The 21,490-nt window shown below is 42.7% G+C and overlaps 1 protein-coding gene across 3 annotated transcripts; it reads left to right on the forward strand.

Moving 5' to 3' along the window:
- The first annotated feature begins 890 nt into the window (after nucleotides 1–890).
- On the forward strand, nucleotides 891–21,079 carry snrpb2 (small nuclear ribonucleoprotein polypeptide B2). 3 transcript variants are annotated; one of them, XR_013789787.1, is made up of 8 exons: nucleotides 891–986; nucleotides 5,080–5,153; nucleotides 8,028–8,200; nucleotides 9,032–9,169; nucleotides 10,533–10,568; nucleotides 11,978–12,066; nucleotides 13,221–13,571; nucleotides 20,745–21,079. XR_013789787.1 is itself a non-coding variant. In XM_079498702.1 (7 exons), the coding sequence occupies exons 2-7, from the start codon at nucleotides 5,090–5,092 to the stop codon at nucleotides 13,378–13,380; spliced, it is 660 nt and encodes a 219-aa protein (XP_079354828.1). In that variant the 5' UTR covers nucleotides 891–986; nucleotides 5,080–5,089; the 3' UTR covers nucleotides 13,381–14,744. The 3 variants fall into 3 exon arrangements, 1 of the variants encoding a protein (XP_079354828.1); XR_013789788.1 differs by lacking the exon at nucleotides 20,745–21,079 and adding an exon at nucleotides 13,688–14,744 and having other exon boundaries at nucleotides 13,221–13,649; XM_079498702.1 differs by lacking the exon at nucleotides 20,745–21,079 and having other exon boundaries at nucleotides 13,221–14,744.
- The last annotated feature ends 411 nt before the right edge of the window (nucleotides 21,080–21,490 follow it).

Here is a 21,490-nt window from a genome sequence, read left to right on the forward strand (position 1 = left end):
GTCTATCAGCTGACAGCTCGACCTAAGGTACTTCTAATGCCTTAAATAGGACATACCACATTGAAATAAATACAAAACACAGTGAAATGCATTAAATACTCAATGAAATAAATAAATAAACACAATGATGAATGATAATAATAATAATAATTATTATTATTATTATTATTATTATTATTATTATTATTATTATTATTATTATTATTATTATTATTATTATTATTATTATTATTATTATTATTATTAATAGACAGCCTCGTGTAAATAAAGGAGGCAAAATATAACTTATGCTAAACAACGAAAAAAAACGGATGTCCAGATAGGACAAACTAGATCTGTCCAAAGGGCGGAACAACGCAAATAACAGTAATATGTATTAATATTAGATAATATTATGAATAGTTGTAAACTTTAACCATATGTCTTCTAATATTTCATAATATGTCTTATAATATATATATATATATATATATATATATATATATATATATATATATATATATATATATATATATTTTTTTTTTTATTCCGTGCTAGGAGCAGACAAGTTAAAGTGTTATTTTATAACGCAGCTGTAGTTCCTGCTGCCAGCCTGTAGGTGTGAGTAGAGGAGCGCTGTATGTAGCAGGGTTGCCATGTCGGATTGTTTTCCGCCAAAGTTGGCTTTTTTTTTTCTCCAGAGTTGCGGTTGTAAATAGATAGTATTCATTTCATAATGATGATAAATGCATCACATATGTATTTATTAGTATTATATGGCGATATTATTGGGCTTCTTTTTGGCTTGTTTTTTTTTCGAGGGAAGATTTGGCTTAATTTCTCTCGCTAAGAGTTGGCTTGTTTTGGGCTTGTTTTTTGGAGGTGGGTTGGCTTATTTCTCTCACAAGAGTTGGCAACACTGGTATGTAGTTATTGAACACTACACACGTTGTTTCCTGTTAGGAGTCCAGTGTGTTTCAGTTATAAGTGTGTTTGTTTCTGGAGAGGTGAGTCACACACACACTGATATTATTAATATTATTACACACCTGTATGTCCACAACGCTGCATTAGTAATAATACTTCTACGTGTTGTATAAATGTGTCACGTGGTTCCGTATGAAAAGCGTGTTAGCCGCCGGTTAGCATGTTAGCTGCTATAGCTAGGCTAACGTTGTGAATGAATGAATCAATGAATGATTGATTGATTGGAAATGGTATTAACAGATTGTATAATGGCTACCGTTAATGATGAGTGTTTTCATGAATTGAACATGGTGGACCCTCTTGTAAACAATTGTAATGCTTTATTGAGTCGTCCAACTCACAGTTAACAGTCTTTGTATTGAGTTGTGCTTGAAATGTACTGTAATTCTGCAAACTGTTTAATACATATCTTCAATCAATCAATGAAGGTACAGGTCATGTTATCAGATTGTAGAATGGCTACAGTTACAGGACAATGAAGGTACAGGTCGGTACAGAAAAACTGCTGCGAGGATACAACTAGAAAAGCACTACTTGTTTACATCAGGGTCCTCCATGTTCAATTAATCTGAACAAATATACACTTGAAATCAAGAAAGAACTGAAACGTGTAGGCTACAGTGTGGGAAGTCTGGACTCCCTCTGGTGTTGTGGGTGTAAAGGAAGTATTTAGGTACATGGGTATCTTGGTGGTGTATCGAATCTTGTGGACCAGGCCCATTGCAAGATGCTGTACTCTGTCGTCGACCCTAAGCCATTCCAGCCTGTCAAAGTGGGCAGGGGTGAGGCCAAGTAGTAGCCTAACCCAGTTTGTTTTGGGAAGTCTGGAGCCTTGTTTGAAGGGCCTTTTGAGGTGCTGTGGTACCAGGAGGTGCATAGTGAGGTGTTAAGAGCCTTTGAGGTGCTGTGGTAACAGGAGGTGCATGCATAGTCAAAGGTTCTGTGGTACCAGGAGGTGCATGCATAGTCAGGTTCTGTGGTACCAGGAGGTGCATGCATAGTCAAAGGTTCTGTGGTACCAGGAGGTGCATGCATAGTCAGGTTCTGTGGTACCAGGAGGTACATGTATAGTCAGGTTCTGTGGTACCAGGAGGTGCATGCATAGTCAAAGGTTCTGTGGTACCAGGAGGTGCATGCATAGTCAGGTTCTGTGGTACCAGGAGGTGCATGCATAGTCAGGTTCTGTGGTACCAGGAGGTGCATGCATAGTCAGGTTCTGTGGTACCAGGAGGTGCATGCATAGTCAGGTTCTGTGGTACCAGGAGGTGCATGCATAGTCAGGTTCTGTGGTACCAGGAGGTGCATGCATAGTCAGGTTCTGTGGTACCAGGAGGTGCATGCATAGTCAGGTTCTGTGGTACCAGGAGGTGCATGCATAGTCAAAGGTTCTGTGGTACCAGGAGGTGCATGCGTAGTCAAAGAAACCTTGTACGACGAGGGCTCCTGTTAGGGTTGTGTTCATTAGAAACCTTGTACGACGAGGCTCCTGTTAGGGTTGTGTTCATTCATTCACATGATATCAACTTTAATCTTCTTTAAGTACAGTGCTTCAAGTTCAATGTTCAAGGTCTTTATTAATGTCCCAGAAGGGCAATTAGGTTTACAGCAAAAGTAGTGGTTTAAAACATACAAACAATACATAACAATACAGGACAACAACAGCCATGAGACACCATAGCATAAACAATACAGGACAACAACAGCCATGAGACACCATAGCATAAACAGAGGTCTGGGCGCATCTAGTGCTGGTATAGAATCAAAGAAAAAATAAGAGGCTACATTCAGAAAAAGTGCTAGGATATAAAGTGCCGTCATAAAGTGCTTGTTTCAGCATCATCATCATCATCACATTACATGTTACTGGCAGCGTTGACTGCACGGATCGAGGCAGGGACAAAGGAGTGCTTATATCTGTTGTTTTTGACAACGGGGGCACCCAGACGACGGCCCGATGGCAACAGCCTGTGCTCCGACTTGAGTGGGTGGGCTTGAGTGAATGTACTTACTTACTTACGAATGTACTTACTTACTAGTTACTTTAACACACCACTGGAAGTTAACTGTTTTTTAACGAGGTAGCATCCTCTCCATTCACAGAATAATGATGTCATCAGTTACATTAATGATTTATACATAATGTAACTGAGATGATGATGGTGTAAAAATGGAATATAATAATAGACCCATCACTGCGCAAAAAACAAGGATTACGGGCAGATATACTACATGTAGAGGCCATGTAAATCCAGTAAATGTACGGGTGATTACGGTTGTTTACCAGCCTGTAATCAGCAAATCTACCGGTATGTAGAGGTCCGAATTGTACCAACTTAAATATGCAAGGCCCCCTGCTGTGGCTGCTTCCTAGTCACACCTCTTGTTAACCCAGTGAGACCAGATTCTACTGAATCTCTTCTATAATAATAGACCCATGTTAACCCAGTGAGACCAGATTCTACTGAATCTCTTCTATAATAATAGACCATGTTAACCCAGTGAGACCAGATTCTACTGAATCTCTTCTATAATAATAGACCATGTTAACCCACTGAGACCAGATTCTACTGAATCTCTTCTATAATAATAGACCATGTTAACCCAGTGAGACCAGATTCTACTGAATCTCTTCTATAATAATAGACCCATGTTAACCCACTGAGACCAGATTCTACTGAATCTCTTCTATAATAATAGACCATGTTAACCCAGTGAGACCAGATTCTACTGAATCTCTATAATAATAGACCATGTTAACCCAGTGAGACCAGATTCTACTGAATCTCTTCTATAATAATAGACCATGTTAACCCAGTGAGACCAGATTATACTGAATCTCTTCTATAATAATAGACCATGTTAACCCAGTGAGACCAGATTCTACTGAATCTCTTCTATAATAATAGACCATGTTAACCCAGTGAGACCAGATTCTACTGAATCTCTTCTATAATAATAGACCATGTTAACCCACTGAGACCAGATTCTACTGAATCTCTTCTATAATAATAGACCATGTTAACCCAGTGAGACCAGATTCTACTGAATCTCTTCTATAATAATAGACCCATGTTAACCCACTGAGACCAGATTCTACTGAATCTCTTCTATAATAATAGACAATGTTAACCCAGTGAGACCAGATTCTACTGAATCTCTATAATAATAGACCATGTTAACCCAGTGAGACCAGATTCTACTGAATCTCTTCTATAATAATAGACCCATGTTAACCCACTGAGACCAGATTCTACTGAATCTCTTCTATAATAATAGACCATGTTAACCCACTGAGACCAGATTCTACTGAATCTCTTCTAAATCATGACAGTTTTCTGAAAAACTCATCAGTGGTTCTCAAACCGTTTCATGTCAAGGACCCCCAGAATTATCTGTATTTGGCCGCGGACCCCCTGGTCTGATCCAGGGACCCACCCTGAAGCAAATATACAGTATGAGTTAGAAATGTTCACTGTGAAAGAATATTATTTATTCAAAGATTTGGACACATTTCCACGATATTTAAAAAGAAATAGCAGATCTACAAGCTCGTAGATCTTCTATTTTTCAACAGCTAAACTTTAACATAATGGTTAAAGTGGTTAAATGCTAAGGTGACAACAGATGCATTCCAGCTCTTAATGGGTTAACCCATTTTGGGCGGGAACCCCTTTTGGTGTTGAAAAATAGCAGATCTACAAGCTCATAGCGCGCCACCGAGTGGCGCACTATGAGCTTGTAGGTCTGCTATTTTTAAAAAATCGTAAAAATGCGGCACAAATCTTTGAATATATATTCTTTCAGAACATTTTTTTTATTTCGAGGTCAGGCCTAAATGGGTTAAAGGGATAGTTCACCCCAAAAATAACTATCTCTATAAATTACTCACCCTTGACTTGAATTCATGGATTTTGTTTTCTTCCCTAAGCCAATAATTTGATGACCAGCTCCCTATGCTCTCTATGGAGACACAAAGGAGACTCTCTGCGTCTCCATAGGGAACCACTGCTGGTCATAATTATGAATATGATATATATGATCATGCTGATGGAATGTGAATGTGTTTCTGTGTCTCCAGACAGATCATCATTATGTGTGTTTCTGTGTCTCCAGACAGATCATCATGGACATCAGACCAAACCACACCATTTACATCAATAATCTAAATGACAAAATCAAGAAAGACGGTAAGAATGTGGACGTATTCATCATTTATGCTGCGTTGAAGTGGTGTGTTTTATAAGGCTGTCCCTGAACATTCAGGGTTCCAACCTTCGCTCGTTAGGGTTGGCACTCGAATCTTAATTAATGGGCTTGAACCATTCAGGGTTTTTTTTGGGGGGTTTTTTACTCGAAAATATTTCTCGGCGAGAATGCGATATGCATAATAAGAGTACTATGTTCAATTTGTGTTTACATGTTACATGTTTAGATGTTAATAATCAGGGGGGGCACACAACCGATGCCAGTGAGCATACGTCGTCAAAATGTTTTCTGTGCACAGATCAAAGGCATGCAAGGCTCATCATAGATCAAAGGCATGCAAGGCTCATCATAGATCAAAGGCATGCAAGGCTCATAGATCAAAGGCATGCAAGGCTCATAGATCAAAGGCATGCAAGGCTCATCATAGATCAAAGGCATGCAAGGCTCATAGATCAAAGGCATGCAAGGCTCATCATAGATCAAAGGCATGCAAGGCTCATCATAGATCAAAGGCATGCAAGGCTCATCATAGATCAAAGACATGCAAGGCTCATAGATCAAAGGCATGCAAGGCTCATAGATCAAAGGCATGCAAGGCTCATCATAGATCAAAGACATGCAAGGCTCATAGATCAAAGGCATGCAAGGCTCATCATAGATCAAAGACATGCAAGGCTCATAGATCAAAGGCATGCAAGGCTCATAGATCAAAGGCATGCAAGGCTCATCATAGATCAAAGACATGCAAGGCTCATAGATCAAAGGCATGCAAGGCTCATCATAGATCAAAGACATGCAAGGCTCATCATAGATCAAAGGCATGCAAGGCTCATCATAGATCAAAGGCATGCAAGGCTCATCATAGATCAAAGACATGCAAGGCTCATAGATCAAAGGCATGCAAGGCTCATCATAGATCAAAGACATGCAAGGCTCATAGATCAAAGACATGCAAGGCTCATAGATCAAAGGCATGCAAGGCTCATAGATCAAAGGCATGCAAGGCTCATCATAGATCAAAGACATGCAAGGCTCATAGATCAAAGGCATGCAAGGCTCATAGATCAAAGGCATGCAAGGCTCATAGATCAAAGGCATGCAAGGCTCATAGATCAAAGGCATGCAAGGCTCATAGATCAAAGGCATGCAAGGCTCATAGATCAAAGGCATGCAAGGCTCATAGATCAAAGGCATGCAAGGCTCATAGATCAAAGGCATGCAAGGCTCATTTGCACCAACATCTGAGACACTGAGAAATCTGACAGGCATTCAAAAGGAACTCTAATGTGACGTTAACGTCCTGTAAGTAGACTTAGAAATAAAACTAGTGTTGACTAATCATTACATGTGGCTCTTATTTTGAAGAGGAAGTTATGCACAGGAAGTCAGTTTCAGTTGTAAACAAGCTACTATGACACTTTCCCAAAGTTACGTGAGTGTGTTCATATAAAGTGTTGTTACATTCCCTTATATGTCTAGGGGTTATTAAAGGATATAAAGTGTTGTTACATTCCCTTATATGTCTAGGGGTTATTAAAGGATATAAAGTGTTGTTACATTCCCTTATATGTCTAGGGGTTATTAAAGGATATAAAGTGTTGTTACATTCCCTTATATGTCTAGGGGTTATTAAAGGATGCAACAAGGCTGGCAAGTGAACTGATGTTTATTCACTGTCCTTCAATAAGGTTGAATACAATAGAAGAAATGCAATACAATCATTTACACAGGTATAAATATATAAATATGGGAGTATATAAATATATCTATAGTCTTCTTAGACAACCATGACGTACTACTAGTGATAGTTTAGTGGGTCTTCCAACCAAATGACTAAACAGGGCTGAGCACTCTGCTCGAGCCGAATGTCACAACTTAAAGATAAGGTTATTTAAATTATATAAAGACCAAAAATGGCTGTATGGGGCAACCCAGAGAAACAAACAAAAGATTACTTTACCTGATCTAAACACAACATAACCCTCTACCTAAACCTGATCTAAACACAACAGAACCCTCTACCTAAAACTGATCTAAACACAACAGAACCCTCTACCTAAACCTGATCTAAACACAACAGAACCCTCTACCTAAACCTGATCTAAACACAACAGAACCCTCTACCTAAACCTGATCTAAACACAACAGAACCCTCTACCTAAACCTGATCTAAACACAACAGAACCCTCTACCTAAACCTGATCTAAACACAACAGAACCCTCTACCTAAACCTGATCTAAACACAACAGAACCCTCTACCTAAACCTGATCTAAACACAACAGAACCCTCTACCTAAACCTAGCCAACAAAAGGAAAAGGGTTACAAATAAGACTATATAAGCTCTCTACTCTAACTTATGCCTTACAAAATAATGACTGTTACAAAAAGCAAGCTCCCATACTCCTTTAAATTATACCTTACAACTTAATCCATAACGTAAGTATAATTCATTGTAACATCGAATGCTGAGACAGAGACATACTACGACACTCAGGGTGCTCTACACATATAGCCCCTAGTGTTGACTTGTTAGACCATGAATGTTTCACAGCTCCATGGACAGAGTGTGCACCGTATGACAGACAGAGACACAATGCCAATGAGCTCAAATCACAGCTGCGCTTAAGTAGGCTTCCACAGGCTGGCCCTCTGCTTGATGATAGGCTCACGGTGACGAGGTGGATGGTTCTCCGCCTCCGAGCACCGCAGCCAGACCTGTGACTGAGAACTTCAATCAGCACTCTATACCATACAACAGCATGTGACTGACAAATAACCGTATTACCATAATCACTGTATACTATATATACATACAATCACCGATTATGTAACAAGTGTTGTTTGTCCTCCAGAGCTGAAGAGGTCGCTGTACGCGCTGTTCTCTCAGTTCGGACAGATCCTGGACATCGTGGCTCTGAAGACGCCGGCCATGAGAGGACAGGCCTTCGTGGTGTTCAAGGAGCTCGCCGCGGCCACCAACGCTCTGCGACAACTACAGGGTTTCCCCTTCTACAACAAGCCCATGGTACGCTTAGCATGTAGCATGATGGTTATTAGTTCTACAACAAGCCCATGGTACGCTTAGCATGTAGCATGATGGTTATTAGTTCTACAACAAGCCCATGGTGCTGTTAGCATGTAGCATGATGGTTATTAGTTCTACAACAAGCCCATGGTACGATTAGCATGATGCTGTTAGCATGTAGCATGATGGTTATCAGTTCTACAATGCCTATGGTACGACGCTAGCATGTAGGTGGCAGTGGCTCAGGGGTAGAGCAACCGAATGGGAACCGCAATGTCCCCCGAGAGTGTCAAAGGGGTAAAGGTGTGTGAATGGAATGCACTTTGGATAAAAGCCTTGTATAAATGCACCGTTTACCATTTCTGTAGCATGATCGTTAATAGTACCATACTGCCTCATGCTATGCTACGACATTAATAATAATAATACTACTAATGTTCCAGAGGATCCAGTAATCATAATAATATTATTGTTCCAGAGGATCCAGTAATCATAATAATATTATTGTTCCAGAGGATCCATTAATAATAATAATATTATTGTTCCAGAGGATCCAGTAATCATAATAATATTCATATTGTTCCAGAGGATCCAGTAATCATAATAATATTATTGTTCCAGAGGATCCAGTAATCATAATAATATTATTGTTCCAGAGGATCCAGTAATAATAATAATATTATTGTTCCAGAGGATCCATTAATAATAATAATATTATTGTTCCAGAGGATCCAGTAATCATAATAATATTATTGTTCCAGAGGATCCAGTAATCATAATAATATTATTGTTCCAGAGGATCCATTAATAATAATAATATTATTGTTCCAGAGGATCCAGTATGCTAAGACAGACTCGGAGGTCATCTCTAAGATGAGAGGAACGTATGGAGACAAAGACAAGAAGAAGGAGAAGAAGAAGAAAGCTCTGGAACTGTCCTCCAACGTTGGCAAGAAACCTGCAGTACCCGTGAGTCGCACACACACACACGAGATCCAGTAGAACTAATTGTCAGGGAGGGACTAGTGGAGAAGAGATCCAGTAGAACTAAATGTCAGGGAGGGACTAGTGGAGAAGAGATCCAGTAGAACTAAATGTCAGGGAGGGACTAGTGGAGAAGAGATGCAGTAGAACTAAATGTCAGGGAGGGACTAGTGGAGAAGAGATCCAGTAGAACTAAATGTCAGGGAGGGACTAGTGGAGAAGAGATCCAGTAGAACTAAATGTCAGGGAGGGACTAGTGGAGAAGAGATCCAGTAGAACTAAATGTCAGGGAGGGACTAGTGGAGAAGAGATCCAGTAGAACTAAATGTCAGGGAGGGACTAGTGGAGAAGAGATCCAGTAGAACTAAATGTCAGGGAGGGACTAGTGGAGAAGAGATCCAGTAGAACTAAATGTCAGGGAGGGACTAGTGGAGAAGAGATCCAGTAGAACTAAATGTCAGGGAGGGACTAGTGGAGAAGAGATCCAGTAGAACTAAATGTCAGGGAGGGACTAGTGGAGAAGAGATCCAGTAGAACTAAATGTCAGGGAGGGACTAGTGGAGAAGAGATCCAGTAGAACTAAATGTCAGGGAGGGACTAGTGGAGAAGAGATCCAGTAGAACTAAATGTCAGGGAGGGACGAGTGGAGAAGAGATCCAGTAGAACTAAATGTCAGGGAGGGACTAGTGGAGAAGAGATCCAGTAGAACTAAATGTCAGGGAGGGACTAGTGGAGAAGAGATCCAGTAGAACTAAATGTCAGGGAGGGACTAGTGGAGAAGAGATCCAGTAGAACTAAATGTCAGGGAGGGACTAGTGGAGAAGAGATCCAGTAGAACTAAATGTCAGGGAGGGACTAGTGGAGAAGAGATCCAGTAGAACTAAATGTCAGGGAGGGACTAGTGGAGAAGAGATCCAGTAGAACTAAATGTCAGGGAGGGACTAGTGGAGAAGAGATCCAGTAGAACTAAATGTCAGGGAGGGACTAGTGGAGAAGAGATCCAGTAGAACTAAATGTCAGGGAGGGACTAGTGGAGAAGAGATCCAGTAGAACTAAATGTCAGGGAGGGACGAGTGGAGAAGAGATCCAGTAGAACTAAATGTCAGGGAGGGACTAGTGGAGAAGAGATCCAGTAGAACTAAATGTCAGGGAGGGACTAGTGGAGAAGAGATCCAGTAGAACTAAATGTCAAGGCCTGTCAAAATACAGTTTAGTCGACAGTCAATTTAGTTGACTTAAAAAAAACCTAAAACTAGAACCAAACCAAAAAAAATTGAAATGGCTAAAACAGAATGTAGTTTTATTGAAAAGACTTTGACTAAAATGTGGTGTTGTTCTGTGTTTCCAGGGTTCAAACAGCCAGACTCACACTCCTCCTGAAAAGGTAAGCTGCAAATCTAGTGTATAATACTGTAATACGTTTTATAATAATATGAATTGGAGACCTGCGGATGGCGGATTTACCCACGGTTGCCGCGGGTAACCCATTTTGGACGGGAACCCCTTTTGGTGTTAGCATTATGTTATGCTTTAGAAACATAGCTTTTTCAGAAAACTTTCAGGATGTAGAAGACATTTATAGAATCTGATCTCAGGTCAAAATGGGATAATATAAATATGATGATGTGGTTGGATGACAGGAGGATAATGGATGTGAGGTTGGATGACGGGAGGATAATGGATGTGAGGTTGGATGACGGGAGGATAATGGATGTGAGGTTGGATGACGGGAGGATAATGGATGTGAGGTTGGATGACGGGAGGATAATGGATGTGAGGTTGGATGACAGGAGGATAATGGATGTGAGGTTGGATGACAGGAGGATAATGGATGTGAGGTTGGATGACGGGAGGATAATGGATGTGAGGTTGGATGACGGGAGGATAATGGATGTGTGGTTGGATGACAGGAGGATAATGGATGTGAGGTTGGATGACGGGAGGATAATGGATGTGAGGTTGGATGACAGGAGGATAATGGATGTGAGGTTGGATGACGGGAGGATAATGGATGTGAGGTTGGATGACGGGAGGATAATGGATGTGAGGTTGGATGACGGTAGGATAATGGATGTGAGGTTGGATGACAGGAGGATAATGGATGTGAGGTTGGATGATGGGAGGATAATGGATGTGAGGTTGGATGACGGGAGGATAATGGATGTGAGGTTGGATGACGGGAGAATAATGGATGTGAGGTTGGATGACGGGAGGATAATGGATGTGAGGTTGGATGACGGGAGGATAATGGATGTGAGGTTGGATGACGGGAGGATAATGGATGTGAGGTTGGATGACGGGAGGATAATGGATGTGAGGTTGGATGACGGGAGGATAATGGATGTGAGGTTGGATGACGGGAGGATAATGGATGTGAGGTTGGATGACGGGAGGATAATGGATGTGAGGTTGGATGACGGGAGGATAATGGATGTGAGGTTTGCGGGTGACAAAACTCCATCCGCAGGTCTTTAATATGAATATTATAATAATACTATAAATACATCTGTATGTTACAATACTGTAATAATAACGTTGATGTTCTGTCCTCATGTCTGACTTCATCCTGCATCTGGTTTGGAATATTAACGCTCCTAAAGCCAGATCAGACTTACCAGCGACGTAGTAATGGAAAGATTTCACCTCACGGTTTTGGGGAAATGGATCAGCGTTTTCAGAATAAAATCTCCCTCATCTGCTTGGCACTCTAGCGCCTTTAATCTGAAAGATTGGGCGGCACCAGATTAATGATATGTTAATGATATGTTAATGATATGTTAATGTCTTCCTCAGGTTCCTGACAACCCTCCAAACTACATCCTGTTCCTCAGCAACCTGCCAGAGGAGACCAATGAGATGATGCTATCTATGCTGTTCAACCAGTAAGAATCCTTTATGCTAATGAGATGATGCTGTTCACCCAGTAAGAATCCTTTATGCTAATGAGATGATGCTGTTCAACCAGTAAGAATAATTTATGCTAATGAGATGATGCTGTTCAACCAGTAAGAATCCTTTATGCTAATGAGATTATGCTGTTCAACCAGTAAGAATCATTTATGCTAATGAGATGATGCTGTTCAACCAGTAAGAATCATTTATGCTAATGAGATGATGCTGTTCAACCAGTAAGAATCCTTTGTTAAACATCTTGATTGCCCAGGGTTATTTAATCCATTAAATCAGAGCGCCCAGCGATTTATAGCAGCGGAGCACATTGACGTCACACGATGACGTCCCACTGTTACGCAACATCGAATGTTGCGCAACAGACGCTCCCAGCCTGTGGAGCGCCGCTCCCAGCCTGTGGAGCGGCGCTCCACAGGCTGAGAGCGCCGCTCTCAGCCTGTGGAGCGGCGCTCCCAGCCTGTGGGGCGGCGCTCCCAGCCTGTGGGGCGGCGCTCCCAGCCTGTGGAGCGGCGCTCTCAGCCTGTGGAGCGATGCTCCCAGCCTGTGGAGCGATGCTCCCAGCCTGTGGAGCGATGCTCCCAGCCTGTGGAGCGGCGCTCCCAGCCTGTGGAGCGGCGCTCTCAGCCTGTGGAGCGGCGCTCCCAGCCTGTGGAGCGGTGCTCTCAGCCTGTGGAGCGGCGCTCCACAGGCTGGGAGCGGCGCTCCCAGCCTGTGGAGCGGCGCTCCCAGCCTGTGGAACGATGCGATCGGCTTTGATATCAATAATCTCCGTCCTATTAATCAATCTCTGTCCTGAGCATCACATGGTACTAATTAATAGATCTGGGGCCCTTAAACTGTTAATGAGATGATGCTGTTCAACCAGTAAGAATAATTTATGTAATGAGATGCGGCACTGCCCCCGCAACCCAACTACGGATAAGCGGTTGAAGACGGATGGATGGAGGGATGGACGGAGGGATGGATGGATGGATGGATGGATGGAGGGATGGACGGAGGGATGGATGGATGGATGGATGGACAGATGGATGGATGGAGTTCAACTGGTGTTTTACTTGTGATTGAAAAACAAGGAATGGATAAAGTTTAACCCCGTCTTGTCCTGTTTGTATTTTTTATCTCCCAGGTTCCCCGGCTTCAAGGAGGTGCGTCTGGTTCCCGGTAAACACGACATCTCCTTCGTGGAGTTCGAGAGCGACGGCCAGGCGGGCGTGGCCAAAGACGCCCTACAGGGCTTCAGGATCACAGCCACCTGCGCCATGAAGATCACCTACGCCAAGAAATGACCACATGACTCCCAGCTGCGCCAAGAAATAACAACTGCCACAAGAAATGTGGCACAGCAGCAGCGGCGGCCATTTTCTGGTTCTGTCGTTTCGGATCCCATTCAGTTTTCCCATAGAGGTTTTCCAAAAGAATCTATCAATTATTTGATCACCTTTTGTGTATAACACGTATTTTGTAATCAAACCGCGAGGTGCCTATGGTGTGTATAGGGTTAGGGTTAGGGTTAGGGTAACCCTATGGTGTGTATAGGGTTAGGGTTAGGGTTAGGGTTAGGTGACCCTAACCCTAACCCTATGGTGTGTATAGGCATTGTAAAGTATTGCAATCCAATTCAAGTGAGATTTATGTTTAGTTATTGTATATTTAGTATTATGCACTGCAGACAGCAGAGCATGTCTGCACCGCACAGCCCAGGGGGGCCCTTGGGAGCCCACGGGGGCCCTTGGGAGGCTAAATCCGGCCCTGGTAACGCTCTCCATGGTTTTGATCAGAACGCAGATGTTCTGTCCTTATTTCTGACTTAATAATTTAAGTCAGAAATGTGAGAAAATCACAAATACGGTCATGATTCACCGGCTTGATTCTAGGCTTAGAATAATTGATATCAATATTTTGGGAAATCTCTGTGGGTTAAAATGAACGGGGTCTGAAACGATGGAACCAGAAAATGTCCGCCCTGTAGTTCCACACAGCGTTGTAGTTCAACACAGCGTTGTAGTTCCACACAGCGTTGTAGTTCAACACAGCGTTGTAGTTCCACACAGCGTTGTAGTTCCACACAGCGTTGTAGTTCAACACAGCGTTGTAGTTCAACACAGCGTTGTAGTTCAACACAGCGTTGTAGTTCAACACAGCGTTGTAGTTCAACACAGCGTTGTAGTTCCACACAGCGTTGTAGTTCCACACAGCGTTGTAGTTCCACACAGCGTTGTAGTTCAACACAGCGTTGTAGTTCCACACAGCGTTGTAGTTCCACACAGCGTTGTAGTTCCACACAGCGTTGTAGTTCAACACAGCGTTGTAGTTCCACACAGCGTTGTAGTTCAACACAGCGTTGTAGTTCCACACAGCGTTGTAGTTCAACACAGCGTTGTAGTTCAACACAGCGTTGTAGTTCCACATGCCGTTCAACACGGCGTTGAGTCCAGCTGAACAACACAGAGACTGACTTAGAGAAACACTTTCTTTTTATATAAAATGATGCAGGATTTAGTTTTCATGGAGGTTTTGTTGTTTGTTTCATTTTTTCCGTGTCGTCTTTGAGGCGTCGAAAGATTTATACGTTTTGACCTTTTTTTTTTTTTTTAATTAGTTTTGTTTTTGTTTTTTTTGTAAGAATGGATAATAAAAGTGTTTTTGTGTATTTTGTCTCCTGGCATCTTTGCAGGTTGGCAAACATCTTAGCCCGTAACACACACATCTTAGCCTGTAACACACATCTTAGCCTGTAACAAACAACAGCCCGTAACACACACATCTTAGCCTGTAACACAAACATCTTAGCCTGTAACACAAACATCGTAGCCTGTAACACAAACATCTTAGCCCGTAACAAACATCTTAGCCTGTAACACAAACATCTTAGCCCGTAACAAACATCTTAGCCTGTAACACAAACATCTTAGCCCGTAACACAAACATCTTAGCCTGTAACACAAACATCTTAGCCCGTAACACAAACATCTTAGCCCGTAACACAAACATCTTAGCCTGTAACACAAACATCTTAGCCCGTAACACAAACATCTTAGCCTGTAACACAAACATCTTAGCCCGTAACACAAACATCTTAGCCCGTAGCACAAACATCTTAGCCTGTAACACAAACATCTTAGCCTGTAACACAAACATCTTAGCCCGTAACAAACATCTTAGCCTGTAACACAAACATCTTAGCCTGTAACACAAACATCTTAGCCTGTAACACAAACATCTTAGCCCGTAACACAAACATCTTAGCCCGTAACACAAACATCTTAGCCTGTAACAAACATCTTAGCCTGTAACACACACATCTTAGCCCGTAGCACAAACATCTTAGCCTGTAACACAAACATCTTAGCCTGTAACACAAACATCTTAGCCTGTAACACAAACATCTTAGCCTGTAGCACAAACATCTTAGCCTGTAACACAAACGGCTGATCACGTGATATTTAGAAAGTGTTTTCCAGAACTGGAAAAGGTTTAAATGAATCAAATGTTTTTTGTTATAAAAGAAAGAATATGAACATTAAAAATTGCAAAAATAGCAGTTCGACAAGCTCACATCTAACATCTAACACAAGCTCACATCTAACATCTAACACAAGCTCACATCTAACATCTAACACAAGCTCACATCTAACATCTAACACAAGCTCACATCTAACACAAGCTCACATCTAACATCTAACACAAGCTCACATCTAACACAATCTCACATCTAACACAATCTCACATCTAACACAAGCTCACATCTAACATCTAACACAATCTAACATCTAACACAAGCTCACATCTAACATCTAACACAATCTCACATCTAACATCTAACACAAGCTCACATCTAACATCTAACACAAGCTCACATCTAACATCTAACACAAGCTCACATCTAACATCTAACACAAGCTCACATCTAACACAAGCTCACATCTTCAAGCTCACATCTTGCTCACATCTTCAGATCAGCTATTTTTCCACATTTGTTTGACAGAATTAGAAAGTTGGGCATTAATTTACGGGGGGGAAAAATAGTTAAAATACAGAGAGATGTTTCTGCAATATGGATTTATTATTATTATTATTATTAACCCATTAGGGTCCCTGGTATGAGTTTATTATTATTATTATTAACCCATTAGGGTCCCTGGTATGAGTTTATTAGTATTATTATTATTTATTAACCCATTAGGGTCCCTGGGATGAGTTTATTATTATTATTATTATTTATTAACCCATTAGGGTCCCTGGGATGAGTTTATTATTATTATTATTATTTATTAACCCATTAGGGTCCCTGGGATGAGTTTATTATTATTATTATTATTTATTAACCCATTAGGGTCCCTGGGATGAGTTTATTATTATTTATTAACCCATTAGGGTCCCTGGGATGAGTTTATTATTATTATTTATTAACCCATTAGGGTCCCTGGGATGAGTTTATTAGTATTATTTATTAACCCATTAGGGTCCCTGGGATGAGTTAATTATTATTATGTATTAACCCATTAGGGTCCCTGGGATGAGTTTATTATTATTATGTATTAACCCATTAGGGTTAGGGTCCCTGGGATGAGTTTATTATTATTATTTATTAACCCATTAGGGTCCCTGGGATGAGTTTATTAGTATTATTTATTAACCCATTAGGGTTAGGGTCCCTGGGATGAGTTTATTATTATTATTTATTAACCCATTAGGGTCCCTGGGATGAGTTTATTATTATTATGTATTAACCCATTAGGGTCCCTGGGATGAGTTTATTAGTATTATTTATTAACCCATTAGGGTCCCTGGGATGAGTTTATTATTACTATTTATTAACCCATTAGGGTCCCTGGGATGAGTTTATTATTATTATTTATTAACCCATTAGGGTCCCTGGGATGAGTTTATTATTATTATTTATTAACCCATTAGGGTCCCTGGGATGAGTTTATTAGTATTATTTATTAACCCATTAGGGTCCCTGGGATGAGTTTATTATTATTATTTATTAACCCATTAGGGTCCCTGGGATGAGTTTATTATTATTATTTATTAACCCATTAGGGTCCCTGGGATGAGTTTATTATTATTATTTATTAACCCATTAGGGTCCCTGGGATGAGTTTATTATTATTATTATTATTATTTATTAACCCATTAGGGTCCCTGGGATGAGTTTATTATTATTATTTATTAACCCATTAGGGTCCCTGGGATGAGTTTATTATTATTATTTATTAACCCATTAGGGTCCCTGGGATGAGTTTATTATTATTATTTATTAACCCATTAGGGTCCCTGGGATGAGTTTATTATTATTATTTATTAACCCATTAGGGTCCCTGGGATGAGTTTATTATTATTATTTATTAACCCATTAGGGTCCCTGGGATGAGTTTATTATTATTATTTATTAACCCATTAGGGTCCCTGGGATGAGTTTATTAGTATTATTTATTAACCCATTAGGGTCCCTGGGATGAGTTTATTATTATTATTATTAACCCATTAGGGTCCCTGGGATGAGTTTATTATTATTATTTATTAACCCATTAGGGTCCCTGGGATGAGTTTATTATTACTATTTATTAACCCATTAGGGTCCCTGGGATGAGTTTATTATTATTATTTATTAACCCATTAGGGTCCCTGGGATGAGTTTATTAGTATTATTTATTAACCCATTAGGGTCCCTGGGATGAGTTTATTAGTATTATTTATTAACCCATTAGGGTCCCTGGGATGAGTTTATTATTATTATTTATTAACCCATTAGGGTCCCTGGGATGAGTTTATTATTATTATTTATTAACCCATTAGGGTCCCTGGGATGAGTTTATTATTATTATTTATTAACCCATTAGGGTCCCTGGGATGAGTTTATTAGTATTATTTATTAACCCATTAGGGTCCCTGGGATGAGTTTATTAGTATTATTTATTAACCCATTAGGGTCCCTGGGATGAGTTTATTATTATTATGTATTAACCCATTAGGGTCCCTGGGATGAGTTTATTAGTATTATTTATTAACCCATTAGGGTCCCTGGGATGAGTTTATTATTATTATTTATTAACCCATTAGGGTCCCTGGGATGAGTTTATTATTATTATGTATTAACCCATTAGGGTCCCTGGGATGAGTTTATTAGTATTATTTATTAACCCATTAGGCCTGACGTCGAAATTTAAAATCCTGGCAGTTTTTATAAATAGGCCTACCTCGTTTCTATGTCAGTGGTTCTCAATATTTCATGTCAAGGACCCCAAAAATTATATTTAATTGTCCACCGACCCCCATCTGGAAATATGTTGTTCCAGGAAACCCTCAGAAGCAAAGATTTGAGTTAAAAACATTCACTCTGAAAGAACATAATATTCAAAGATTTGCACTTGGTGCCGCGTTATGAGCTTGTAGATCTGCTATTTAGCTAAATTATAACATAATGCTTAAAACACCAAAAGGGGTTCCCGCCCAAAATGGGTTCATATTGATGTACATGAGCTGTATGCCAGAATCACCAATATTAAAAAGAAAAAATTAAGGTTTTATATATTTCACTTTTTGAATTGTATTACGGAAGAAAGTGAACTTTTCCACGATATTCACATGTTTTGAGCAGCTGTATAAGATTATAGTCACAAACTCCCAAACGCCAAGCAAGGAGTCTGGCATTTCAGGTCACGGAAATATATTTAAAAATATCTCTACAACAGCAAAAAAGTAAATGCATTTAAAACTGAAAATGCATTATTATTAAGCTCAGTTTCCTGTTCTATGATCCTCACCAAGCACTGCTTTCATAGTATGTGATATGTGCCAATGCACTCGCAGTGCATTGTGGGACTTGTAGTATTATGGTGGTCCGTGCAATATACCAGAGGGCCAGTTCTAATACTAATTAAATATCATCCCGCGGGCCAAAGATAATTCACTCACGGGCCTGATTTGGCCCCCGGGCCCCCTGATTTGGCCCCCAGCCTGTGGAGCGGCGCTCCCCAGCCTGTGGAGCAGCGCTCCCAGCCTGTGGGGCGGCGCTCCCAGCCTGTGGAGCGGCGCTCCCAGCCTGTGGGGCGGCGCTCCCAGCCTGTGGAGCGGCGCTCCCCAGCCTGTGGAGCGGCGCTCCCAGCCTGTGGAGCGGCGCTCCCAGCCTGTGGGGCGGCGCTCCCAGCCTGTGGAGCGGCGCTCCCAGCCTGTGGAGCGGCGCTCCCAGCCTGTGGGGCGGCGCTCCCAGCCTGTGGAGCGGCGCTCCCAGCCTGTGGGGCGGCGCTCCCCAGCCTGTGGAGCGGCGCTCCCCAGCCTGTGGAGCGGCGCTCCCCAGCCTGTGGAGCGGCGCTCCCCAGCCTGTGGAGCGGCGCTCCCCAGCCTGTGGAGCGGCGCTCCCAGCCTGTGGGGCGGCGCTCCCAGCCTGTGGAGCGGCGCTCCCAGCCTGTGGGGCGGCGCTCCCAGCCTGTGGAGCGGCGCTCCCAGCCTGTGGAGCGGCGCTCCCAGCCTGTGGAGCGGCGCTCCCAGCCTGTGGGGCGGCGCTCCCAGCCTGTGGAGCGGCGCTCCACAGGCTGGGAGCGGCGCTCCCAGCCTGTGGAGTGGCGCTCCCAGCCTGTGGAGCGGCGCTCCCAGCCTGTGGAGCGGCGCTCCCCAGCCTGTGGAGCGGCGCTCCCCAGCCTGTGGAGCGGCGCTCCCCAGCCTGTGGAGCGGCGCTCCCCAGCCTGTGGAGCGGCGCTCCCAGCCTGTGGGGCGGCGCTCCCAGCCTGTGGAGCGGCGCTCCCAGCCTGTGGGGCGGCGCTCCCAGCCTGTGGAGCGGCGCTCCCAGCCTGTGGAGCGGCGCTCCCAGCCTGTGGAGCGGCGCTCCCAGCCTGTGGGGCGGCGCTCCCAGCCTGTGGAGCGGCGCTCCACAGGCTGGGAGCGGCGCTCCCAGCCTGTGGAGCGGCGCTCCCAGCCTGTGGAGCGGCGCTCCCAGCCTGTGGAGCGGCGCTCCCAGCCTCGGCTTTGATATCAATAATCTCCGTCCTATTAATCAATCTCTGTCCTGAGCATCACATGGTACTAATTAATAGATCTGGGGCCCTTAAACTGTTAATGAGATGATGCTGTTCAACAGTAAGAATAATTTATGTTAATGAGATGCAGCACTGCCCCCGCAACCCAACTACGGATAAGCGGTTGAAGACGGATGGATGGATGGATGGAGGGAGGGATGGACGGAGGGATGGATGGATGGATGGATGGACAGACGGACGGACGGATGGAGTTCAACTGGTGTTTTACTTGTGATTGAAAAACAAGGAATGGATAAAGTTTAACCCCGTCTTGTCCTGTTTTTTATCTCCCAGGTTCCCCGGCTTCAAGGAGGTGCGTCTGGTTCCCGGTAAACACGACATCTCCTTCGTGGAGTTTGAGAGCGACGGCCAGGCGGGCGTGGCCAAAGACGCCCTACAGGGCTTCAGGATCACAGCCACCTGCGCCATGAAGATCACCTACGCCAAGAAATGACCACATGACTCCCAGCTGCGCCAAGAAATAACAACACCTGCCACAAGAAATGTGGCACAGCAGCAGCGGCGGCCATTTTCTGGTTCTGTCGTTTCAGATCCCATTCAGTTTTCCCATAGAGGTTTTCCAAAAAAATCTATCAATTATTTGATCACCTTTTGTGTAATCAAACCGCGAGGTGCCTATGGTGTGTATAGGCATTGTAAAGTATTGCAATCCAATTCAAGTGAGATTTATGTTTAGTTATTGTATATTTAGTATTATGGTTAAAACATTGAGAGCTTCTGCTTCTCGAGCTTCTGCGGTGCAGAGCATGTCTGCACCGCACAGCCCAGGGGGGCCCTTGGGAGCCCACAGGTGCCCTTGGGAGGCTAAATCCGGCCCTGGTAACGCTCTCCATGGTTTTGATCAGAACGCAGATGTTCTGTCCTTATTTCTGACTTAATAATTAAGTCAGAAATGTGAGAAAATCACAAATACGGTCATGATTCACCGGCTTGATTCTAGGCTTAGAATGATATCAATATTTTGTAGTTCCACACAGCGTTGTAGTTCAACACAGCGTTGTAGTTCCACACAGCGTTGTAGTTCAACACAGCGTTGTAGTTCCACACAGCGTTGTAGTTCCACACAGCGTTGTAGTTCCACACAGCGTTGTAGTTCCACACAGCGTTGTAGTTCAACACAGCGTTGTAGTTCAACACAGCGTTGTAGTTCCACACAGCGTTGTAGTTCCACACAGCGTTGTTGTTCCACACAGCGTTGTAGTTCAACACAGCGTTGTAGTTCCACACAGCGTTGTAGTTCAACACAGCGTTGTAGTTCAACACAGCGTTGTAGTTCAACACAGCGTTGTAGTTCCACACAGCGTTGTAGTTCAACACAGCGTTGTAGTTCCACACAGCGTTGTAGTTCCACACAGCG

This window comes from Electrona antarctica, assembly GCF_951216825.1.
Source record: "Electrona antarctica genome assembly, chromosome: 4".
Taxonomy (NCBI): Eukaryota; Metazoa; Chordata; class Actinopteri; order Myctophiformes; family Myctophidae; genus Electrona; species Electrona antarctica.

What these genes read in the sequence shown, in the direction of transcription:
- snrpb2 (XM_079498702.1), top strand. Translation starts at nt 5,090, where the DNA reads ATGGACATCAGACCAAACCACACCATTTACATCAATAATCTAAATGAC. An exon ending in GCAAGAAACCTGCAGTACCC is followed by an intron (nt 9,170 to 10,532) that starts GTGAGTCGCACA and finishes CTGTGTTTCCAG; the next exon opens with GGTTCAAACAGCCAGACTCA. An exon ending in CTATCTATGCTGTTCAACCA is followed by an intron (nt 12,067 to 13,220) that starts GTAAGAATCCTT and finishes TTTATCTCCCAG; the next exon opens with GTTCCCCGGCTTCAAGGAGG.